This window comes from Medicago truncatula, chromosome 2 (genome assembly GCF_003473485.1).
Source record: "Medicago truncatula cultivar Jemalong A17 chromosome 2, MtrunA17r5.0-ANR, whole genome shotgun sequence".
In the NCBI taxonomy this organism is placed as follows: domain Eukaryota; kingdom Viridiplantae; phylum Streptophyta; class Magnoliopsida; order Fabales; family Fabaceae; genus Medicago; species Medicago truncatula.
Window position 1 is genome coordinate 30,307,477 of NC_053043.1, and position 11,625 is coordinate 30,319,101.

Consider the following 11,625-nt stretch of genomic DNA (forward strand, 5'->3'; position numbering starts at 1 on the left):
ATACAGACCAATGAACTTCGGGGTCAACTTCTTTGACTTCAAAGCACGTCCTACACCAGTCATAGGAGTGACTCTCAAAAACACGTGGTCTCCTTCTTGGAACTCAAGATCTTTCCTACGCTTATCATGATAACTCTTTTGTCGACTCTGCGACGCTTTCATTTTCTCTTGGATCATCTGAACTTTCTCAGTAGTTTGCTGAACAATCTCTGGTCCTAAGACCACTCTTTCACCTGACTCAAACCAGCACAACGGAGTTCTGCATCTCCGACCATATAAAGCCTCGAAAGGTGCCATTCCAATACTTGAATGATAACTATTATTGTATGTGGACTCGATCAACGGGAGATGACTATCCCAAGTTCCTCCTTGCTCAAGAACACAAATTCTCAACAAATCCTCTAGCGACTGAATTGTCCTCTCTGACTGACCATCTGTTTGTGGATGATACGCCGAACTCAACCTCAACTTCGAACCCAAAGCCTCTTGCAAACTTTTCCAAAATCTAGAAGTAAATCTTGGATCTCTATCTGACACAATGCTCGAAGGAACACCATGCAACTTCACAATCTCCTTGATATAAATCTCTGCCAACTGGGCAACGGGGAAACTAATATTAATCGGTAGAAAATGAGCCGACTTCGTCAATCTATCAACAATAACCCAAATTGCGTCGTTCCCTCTAGGAGTATTTGGCAAACTCGTCACAAAATCCATGGATATACTATCCCATTTCCATTCTGGCACGTCTAAAGGTACCATCATTCCAGCAGGTTTCTGATGCTCAACTTTCGACTTCTGACAAACTAAACAGGAATACACAAACTGTGCCACATCTCGTTTCAAACCAGACCACCAGAAAATCTTCTTTAAATCATGATACATCTTCGTAGCTCCCGGATGAATACTCAAGCTACTTCTATGACCCTCTTCAAGAATCATCTTCTTAATCTCTTCATTGTCTGGGATACAAATTCTTCCTCGGAATCTCAACACACCTTGATTGTCGATTTTAAAATCACTGTCTTCAGTCTGATCTCTAGCAACCAACAAGTCCACAAACTTTACATCAACTTTCTGTGCTTCCTTGATACTTTTCAGAAATTCACTATCAATCTTCAGCATACCCAATTTCACACTCTAAGGTGACCATTCGCAAACCAAACTCATATCTCTAAACTGTTCAAGCAATTCGAACTCTCTGGTCATCATAGCGGACATATGCAATGTCTTCCTACTCAAGGCATCTGCAACAACATTAGCTTTACCTGGGTGATAATTCAAACCAAAGTCATAATCTTTCAACAATTCAAGCCATCTTCGCTGTCTCATATTCAATTCCTTCTGATCGAACAAATACTTCAAACTCTTGTGATCACTAAACACCTCAAATCTCGAACCATACAAGTAATGTCTCCATATCTTCAATACAAAGACTACGGCCGCCAACTCGAGATCATGCGTAGGATAATTCTTCTCATGAATTCTCAACTGTCTTGAAGCATAAGCTACCACTTTACCTTCTTGCATAAGTACACCTCCTAAACCCAACTTGGACGCATCACAATATACCACAAAAGGTTCATCTGACTTCGGCAAAATTAACACTGGAGCAGTCGTCAAACGCTTCTTCAATTCACCGAAACTGTTCTCACAATGGACGTCCCACACAAAAGTTTTACCTTTACAAGTCAACTGCGTTAGCGGAAGAGCTAACTTAGAAAACCCTTCAATAAACCTTCTATAGTAACCAGCTAAACCCAAGAAACTTCTAATCTCAGTAACTGACTTAGGAGTCTCCCACTGTGATACCGCTTCAACTTTAGACGGATCCACTGCAATTCCATCACCAGAAATAACATGGCCTAGAAAACTCACTTCTTTCAACCAGAATTCACACTTAGACAATTTAGCATAAAGCTTCTTCTCTTTCAACACTTGCAAAACAATCTTCAGATGCTCAACATGTTCCTCTTCAGTCTTGGAGTAAATCAAAATATCGTCGATAAACACAACCACAAACCAATCCAAAAATGCATGGAAGATGCGATTCATATACTCCATAAACACTCCAGGTGCATTGGTAACACCAAAAGGCATAACTTTATATTCATAGTGACCATAACGCGTTCTGAAAGCTGTCTTCTGCATATCTTCATCCTTTACTTTAATCTGGTGATAACCTGACCTCAAATCAATCTTGCTGAAAACACGTGCACCCACTAACTGATCCATCAAATCATCAATTCTCGGAAGTGGATACCTATTCTTGATAGTTACCTTGTTCAACTGTCGATAATCAATACATAACCGCATACTACCATCTTTCTTCTTTACTAACAAAACCGGCGCTCCCCAAGGTGAAACACTCGGTCTAACAAACTTCTTCTCAAGCAAGTCTTCCAACTGTTTCTTCAACTCAGATAACTCAGAAGCAGACATACGATAAGGTGCCATCGAGACCGGCTTCGTTCCAGGAACAAGATCAATAGAAAACTCAACTTCTCTCTCTGGAGGCACATCAGGAATCTCATCTGGAAAAACTTCAGGAAAATCACACACCACCGGTAACCTATCAATCACTGCTTGATTCTCAATAGATAAAGTAGCCATTAACGAAAACATCAAGATACCGTCGCGTTCCAGTTGCTTCAGCTGCTTAGTAGATAGAAACTCCGCACCACTTTCCTCTTCGACGGAAGAGAAATGCACTGACTTGCTAAAACAATTAATAAGAACGTGGTTGTACTCTAACCAGTTCATACCCAGAATCACATCCATACCGCTCAAAGGTAGACAAACTAAATCCATTTCGAAATCACGACCAAACATAAACAAAGGACATTTCAAACATACGAGAGAAGTAGTCACCGAACCCTTAGCCGGAGTTTCGACAACCATCTATCCACTCATATCAGACAAATCAAGACCCAAAGCAGAAACACAATCGAAAGCAATAAAACAATGCGTAGCACCAGTATCAATAATAGCAACTAAAGGAGTATTATTAATATAGCAAGTACCTCTGATCAAACGATCCTCGTTCTCTGTCTGAGTACCAGTCAAAGCAAAGACCCTACCAGTAGTCGGCGCCCTCTTAGGCTGAGTACACTGTGAACTAATGTGACCCTCTCCGTTGCAATTAAAGCACACAACGTCCGTACGATTGCAATCAGCTACAACATGACCTTTCTTGCCACACCGGACACACTTCTTGATTTCCTCAGGGCAGACGTTGCTTTTGTGGCCTTTCTCACCACAATTGAAACACACAATCTCTGCAGCATCCTTCTTCTTAGGCCGCCTAACATCGACCATCTTCTATTTCCCTTTATCAGCAGGGGCACTGTACGGCTTAGGACGACTCTGCTGTCCCTTGCCCTTTCTCTCATTCACTACCTTGTAGTGAGCCTTCGTATCCTCTTCGTAGATCCTGCAGCTATTAACCAAGTCTGAAAAAACTCTCAGCTGTTGATACCCAATCGCCCTCTTAATGTCGGGCCTCAAACCGTTCTCGAACTTGATGCATCTCGAGAACTCAGCATTCTCAGCAGTATAGTACGGGTAGAACTTTGACAGCTCCACGAACTTGGCAGCATACTCTGTCACAGACATGTTTCCTTGCTTCAACTCAAGGAACTCGATCTCCTTCTTCCCGCGAACATCTTCCAGAAAGTATCTTCTCAAGAACTCCCTCCTGAAAACAGCCCAAGTCACAACAGCTCCCTCCTGCCCAAGGGTAGGCAGAAGAGCAACCCACCAGTCATCAGCTTCCTCGGCTAGCTGATGAGTACCAAACCGCACCTTCTGATCTTCAATGCACTGCATAACCCGGAAAATCCTCTCAATCTCCTTAAGCCACGTTTGGGCTCCATCAGGGTCATAACGTCCTTTGAAAGTCGGAGGGTTCTTCTTCATGAACGTCTCCAACATCCTAGCTTCAGCGTTCGCACCAACATTTGCGTTAGGTTGTTGTCCCACAGCTTGGGCAACAACTTGTAGAGCAGCAGCTAACACAGCATCGTTTCTTCCAGCCATTTCCGAGATTCTTCAAAAGTAGCAACAACAACATTAGATAGTAATATAAATATTACTAAGACTCGACACGACTCTCTAATTGACCGAACGGATCGACCTGCTCTGATACCAATTGTAACACCCCGTTTTCCCAATATTTAAAAATTCTTAAAACATAACATTTATCAGAGTAAACATCAAACAACGGGATATCACATATAACGTAATCCAACAGTTAAATAACAATTTAACCAATATCTTAACCATTGCAGCGGAAAATCATAATCTTAATTCATAAAACGTTTTGGCACGTAGGCCCCATCAATAGTTCATAATCGTAATCCATAACATTATTAAAAATAACATAATAGTCACGTAAGAGAATGAAACATGCATAAACATAAACCCCATCCCGTTACGTATCAGAGCGACCTAGACGATACAGTGAAGGCAAGGCCAACTCACGAAAGCAACCTGCACACTAAGCACGATCACCTGCAAGTTACCCATACGAAGGGCAACATTTTCAAGCAGAAGGGGTGAGATTTCATAATCAAATAACATTAATCAATGTAATTGCGAATCATAAATTAACATCATAAATCATCAAGACATACCAAAATCATGCATATATTATATAAATATAATATAATCACCTAAACTCGATTAAATAAACGATTAAACGAAAGTGGACGTTACATTGTATATCTCAAATACAATGTTAAATGAGCAAAGATGGATACATCGCTGCCTGAATGCAGTAAAAAATAAGCAAGGGTCTCCACATCTTTGTGAACGAGTGTGGGTAAACAAGTTAGTTAATGAGAGTATGATCTGTTTTAGAACATGGAATAAAGGTACTCTTATTTGAACATATATGGAAATAGTTTTTTTTTTGAGATCACATATATGGAAATAGTTGACGCTATGACTAAAATGAAGATTAATTTTATGTGCCAGCAAAAAACTATGTGGGTAGGTGAAAAGGCGAAAGAATTAGATAGTTCAAGATATAAGCATTGATAAACTTGAAAAGTTAGATCGAGAAATGATGTATGCATTATTGTGGATAAGGAATTGAAAAAGGATATTGTGGATGTAAAGAGGATGTGAGATTTGATTGTATCCCACAAATTTTTAGTTTAATAAGACATCTTTATTTTTATTTTTTTATTTTTTTAAAGGAAATAAGACATTTTAATGTTATGAGTGTTTACCCATCTTGGGTAAATTCATCCGAGATTTTTTTTTTGTCTTTTATCTTACTTTAGGAAAATAAAAAGGAAATTTATTACATACAAGAGTGGGATTTCATGTTCTCAAATAAATTTATTTCTTATTAGGAATTATGACAGAAATATTTGTTTGAATTTAAAGTTTTACATGGAGAGAGTTTAACCATCCAACATATAGTATTGGTTATGGATGTAAGGGTTAAGATAAGAGCGGAGATGAGAGGCCATGATTGGGAAACAAGGATCAAGTGGTGACATTTAAAGGATCAAAACCAAAGTTTTTCCTGCAAAAGATTTTGAAGGAAGGCTGTGTGAAGCTACATAGAAGTGAAAATGATACGTGGAACAAGATGACATATGAGATTAGAAAAGTAGCAAAAGAGACACCGGAAGAATTAATAGGTTTTGGACCTAGCTAGGAGTAAAAAATCTTGGTGGAACCAAAGAGTTCAAATTAAAGTGAGAATCAAAACAGTACTTCACTAATAAAAAATAGGGATAAGGGTGATACATATGAAGACTATTACACATTAAGAAATTTAGCACATTCCAACCTTGATGACAGGGTTGTTTTCGAGGGGTGTGTTTTTTAGGATATAGTAAAGGCTGATTAGAGTAGTTTAAGTAGTTAAAAGGTACTTTTTTTAGGATAGAGTAACGAAAAAACTAAGAGTTACTAACTCTATGATACCATTCAACATTTTCTACATTTTTTAGGCTGATAAGTTTAAATATAAAGGATTTTCATATAAAGCTAATATTTTTTCTTTCTCTTCAACGTGCACACAAATGCATGCAAAGGTGTTAATATTAATTTCGTTACTTTGCATTTAATATACAGATCTTCGTATCAGTGACGATGACTTGAAGAACCTTTGTTTGATTGAAATTGAAATGCTGCTTCAGGAAAACGGAGAGTCGCTTACTGACTTCAAATCTATACCCAGGCCAAACGCAGCAGACATGCCAACTTTCACAAACAAGCTTATCGTTGATGAGCTAAATTACAACAAAGATGAACTGTAAAAGACACATGCTGATATGTTACTGATGTTGATTGATGAACAAAGATATTTGCATGAAAAGATCATGGAGTCCGTTGGTTCTGACGACGATGGTTTCTTTTTCTTATATGGTTACAGTGGTATTGGAAAAACCTTTATATGAAAACATTGTCGGCTGCTGTTAGATCGAATGAGTTAATTGTATTGAATGTTGCATCTAGCGGTATAATGACTCTTCTATTACCAGGAGGAAGAACCGCACACTCGACGCTGACAGTCCCTATTGAGATTTTGAGGCATCATCGCTTACGATGGAAAATGATAGTCCTAGGACAGACCTGGTGCATGCTGCAAAGTTGATAATTTGGGATGAGGCTCCACTGATGCACTGATGGTGTTTTGAGGCAGTTGACCGATCAATGCGTGATATCATGTCCAAGAATGATCCCCTAAACAAGTTTAAACCATTTGGTGGAATGACAATAGTTTTAGGTGGTGATATCAGGCAGATATTGCCTGTTGTCCGAAAAGGAACGAGGCAGGATATTGTTGATGCATCAATCAATTCATCACAGATATGTGCTTATTTTAATGTGTTGACGCTTATTGTTAATATGCGATTGGGTGCATCTTTGGTACCTGCAGAGCAGAAAGAAATTGCTAATTTTGGCAAGTGGATACTCTGAATTGGAGACGGCAACAACGCTTCGGATGAGAATGGTGAAATGAAGGTAGAAATTCCTGAAGATTTGCTCATATCGGACACAACAAATCTGTTGATGTCACTTATAGACTTTGTGTATCTCGATTTGAATGATAACCTTGGTGACCCGCTATTTTTCCAAGAAAGGGGAATACTCGCACCAACGCTTGATTCAGTTGAACATGTTAACGAATATATGATGTCACTGATTCCAGGTGAAGAGAAAGAGTATTTAAACTCTGATTCTGTTTGTCGCTCGGGTGAAAATTCTGATGTCCAAAGTGAGTGGTTCACAACGGAATTCCTTAATGGTATTAAGAGCTCTGGAATTCCAAATCACCGGTTGAAACTAAAGGTGGGATGTCCAGTTATGCTGATGAGAAACATCGATCAGGCCAATGGACTGTGTAATGGTACGAGGCTGACAGTTACACATCTAGGGAAGACCACGATAGCTGCTACCGTAATTACAGGAAAAAGGGCAGGTACTAAGGTATTCATTCCTAGGATGAATCTTATTCCGAGTGATCCAGGACTACCCTTCAAATTCATGCGCAGATAATTTCCATTGACGCTTTGTTTTGCAATGACAATAAATAAAAGTCAGGGTCAATCTTTATCTCGAGTGGGAGTTTATCTTCCTAAGCATGTGTTCACGCATGGGCAACTCTATGTCGCTGTCTCTCGAGTTACTTCTAGAAAAGTTTTTTTAAAAAGTATGATCATTGGTTATGTTTTAGAATTGTCGTTGCTATAATTTAGAAAACTAAAGTTGCGCATTGATTGAAAGTTGTTTTTTTTTTTTCTTTTAATTTCTTTGTAAGGCGTACTGGTCATTATAGACATGCAATTTTTATATTAGCAGATCTTCCTGCCATTGACTATTAATTCATGCACTTTTCAGGTTTAACAACCCGCGGAACCGTTATTTTTTACATCGTTGTTACCCCTAAAATACAATATTTACATTAGACCATTTGTTTTGTAAAAATTAATAACAAATAACAATCGGCGTTTCTGTAACCCAAACTATATTTATACACACCCGTAAAAAAATTAAACGTTTGCATTTACCGACTACGTGTATGCATGTGACAATGACTATTATATAAAAAAAAATACATATTTTTTAGTTTTTATGATTAATAAAAATACATATGCTAAGTTTAACAATGAGTGCATCTTATACTACAAATAATTAGTACAGGTATAATAATCCAAATATTTTTATCGTTATATGCAATGTTTAGATATTTCAAAATATATACAAAATTAAGATTATATATTTTTCATATCGAATTTAAATTATAACCACAATTATAACTTTAAGATAACAAAATATAAAATCTATACATATGATAAAAAAAGTTTTTTATTTCCCCGTGCTGGCACGGGTCATTATACTAGTAGCATTAAATATGAAATGCATGAGAGAAGAGTGCGACTTGGAGCAAATGCAAATGTTTAAGAAAGAGTGCCACATGTCAACCCCAAAAGAAAAGAAAATTATTTCCTTAAATTGACATGAAATAGGTCCTAAATTTATATTATATAGATAATTTATTAGTCAACTCTCTATATTGACATATTCAACTAGCAATTATAAGAATACGTCATCAGAGAGAGTTAACTATTCGTATTAATAGTAAATTGTTAATGGTATTGATTGAAGTAATTAATATTGATTGTAAATTATTAATAGAATCATAAATAATTACTCCTATTGTAATACGAAATAATTAACAATTAATATAAATAGTCAACTTTTTTTTTTTGTTAAGTAGGGAGAGAGGACAAGCATGAAACACTGACATCCCAACTAGGTTGGCACTGCGGGAAACCTCCATCCTATGCTGTCAAACTCTAAAATTTTATTAAAAAAAGGGAAAATCTGTACAAGAAGAGGGGGGACTAGGCCAATACCCTCATATAAAAACAAAGAAAAAAACAGCAGACTACATGTCCCTAAGGAAACCTGTAGTTAGGCAAGCCTAGTCTATCCCTAAAGAAATCAAGATGCAACTCTGAAGGTAACACATTTAACCAAACCGAGCCCTGCATAGTATGACCCATATTTGCTAATCTGTCCGCAGAACAGTTACCTTCATGAAAGATGTGAGAAGAAATAATCTGAATACCAAGACTACGGGTATTATGCCACCTGTTTCGAAGCATAATAGGCACCAAAGAAGAGTTGGAAATAATCAGCAAAGCACTAGATGAGTCACTTTCCAACCAGATATTACGCCACCCATGAAAGGACGTGTGCTCCATGGATAAAATGATAGCAAGAACTTCAGAATGGTAAACTGATGCCTCCCCAATGTTATAACATAAAGCACTAAGGAAAGAGCCCCTAGAGTCTCGAAAGAGACCACCACAAGCCGCATGCCCAGCAATAACAGATCCATCAGTGTTAACTTTCAGCCAAGGAGAGGATGGAGCCTCCCACAACACCAGGACGATCTCTTTAACAGTGCGACAATGAGCAGCAACCGCAAAAGAATCTAGAAAATGTGAATCTGATGCCAAGCATTTCCCAATCGAGGCATTACCAGACAAAGCCACCCAGGAGTGAATGCGGACCTTTGTAGAGTGAAAGGTTGTACAACATTGTTATGTATAGGTTTTTACTTAGAAATAGTCCTTTCATTAGTGCTTAGTACAATGACACATTTGCATGGATTGCGTTTCTATTATGTTGTCACAAATGATAAAATTAACTCGCACACGGTGGTTGCAGTCTATGATTGAATTGAGTCGCACACAGGATAAAGAAGTCGGAGATGCAACAACATCTGTCCTTATACTTGGTATGTTTTTAGTAAGAGATATTCTTGGTATGTGGATAAAAATGTGGCTACAAAGATGTTTCTTATGTTTTATGTAAGATATGGGATGCATACTGTAACGCCCTATTTCTATTAAAGCGATAAAACACGCGAATAATGTAAATATTCAAGAAATAGACGCCACGTCATCAACGAAATCCAAAATAACATGCATGTATAAAAATTCTCAACAGTCGCAGTGGATATAAATCATACACCTCTAAAGTATATATGTCATGATATCAAAATACATCATCATAAAAATTCTCCAAATCCCGACAAATGGGTAAATCTCTAAAACATAAATAAATCCAAAATAAACGATCTAGAGTAATCATAAGACAAACACCTAGATCAGAGTCTATCCTAGACTCTAAGGAAACGATAACGGAGATAGCACCCGCTATCCAAGCAATCACCAAGCAACTCACCAAAGCAACTAATCCTGCACTTCGTCTACCCATCAATACAGACAAGTAGGCAGTCAAAACCATTAGGGGTAAGCTTTACATCAATCATAATCCACATAAACAGTTTGACATAAATGAATCAAATCAAGTATCAATTAATTAAACATGAACAATTAATTTCCATATACACAATCATACAACAATTCCAAATCTCACAATTCTGTATTCATCAAATACACTTATCATCAAAAACCATCATTCGCATGCAACAAATAAGACTCATGCCAATATGATATGTGTTAATCCCGACACATATATGCATGTGGTACCAAATCACTTCAAGGTCGTCACCCATGATGCAACAAAAACATCATATGTAAGATTTCACACTCGTCTTACATTATCACCGAAGTAAAATGTAACGCCCTAATTGTTATTTAATTATTTTTAGTCTTTTATATGATTTTAAATGATTTATGTTGATTTTGTGGTGTGGTGTATTTTATTAAATGGCTATTTTTATTATTTAATAGAATAAGTGAGAATTAGGATTTAATTGGAGTTTTGGGGTTAAATGAGAATTAAGTGAATTAAGTGGGAGTTAATTAAATATTGGGAAGTTATATTTATTGAGAAAATTAGAAAATAGAAGTCAGAGGCAGTTTCACGTAAAAACAGTTTTTGGGAGAAGAACCAAGAGAAAGCTAGGAGAAGAGCCAAGAGAGGAGAATCTGATTTTTGTAGAGCTTTGTTCATCAATTCAAGGTAAGGGTGAGGCTAACTCTCAATAATCTTAGTGTATGAAAATTCTGAAATTGATTTTAACATGTAGTTGTTTATGAATTTGAGAATTAGGGTTAGCATGTAGAATTGAATCGTTGGAAGAAGTTGGTAATATGATGGATTAGGGTGATAAAGGATGCTTAGATTGTAGATTGATCACAGACTAAGTTCCCAATCAGTTTTGGGGTTTGGGTCGATGGAAGTTGGAATTTAAGCTTGAAAAGTCGGAGTCTAAACGTTTTTGCAAACAAGAGATTATGTGAGGTTTGGGGAATCGATTTTTGGGGTGTTTGAGACTTGAAATAGCTGTAGATTATGATAGAGCCAAGTGTCAGAAGAGTGTAGGCGAAAACGGCATCAAAATCCGATTAACGGTTGGAATTTTACGCACGAAATGGTGAAAATCGCACTTTTTAAGAAGCAGATTTTTGGACCTGATGCTGTTAAAACGTGTCACGATTTGGCAAGCGCGGCACGATTTTTTGGCCGAAAATTCAATGGTTCTGGGCACAAAAACGTGGCACGATTTTTGTGAATCGGATCCTTCCTATTTCACTATTTTTCACCCCTTTCTGCTTTGAACTGGGTTTTGGTGTAAAAATGAAAGTTTTAGATAATTTTGTTAGCTTTCCAATGACTTTG

General features: G+C 37.3%; 1 protein-coding gene across 1 annotated transcript; it reads right to left on the reverse strand.

The window, feature by feature from the left end:
- Positions 1-8,924: 8,924 nt before the first annotated feature.
- Positions 8,925-10,284, reverse strand: LOC112419396 (uncharacterized). Its single transcript, XM_024777041.1, has 2 exons — positions 10,222-10,284; positions 8,925-9,545 (listed from the first exon to the last, which is right to left on the reverse strand). The coding sequence occupies exons 1-2, from the start codon at positions 10,282-10,284 to the stop codon at positions 8,925-8,927; spliced, it is 684 nt and encodes a 227-aa protein (XP_024632809.1).
- Between the last annotated feature and the right edge of the window lie 1,341 nt (positions 10,285-11,625).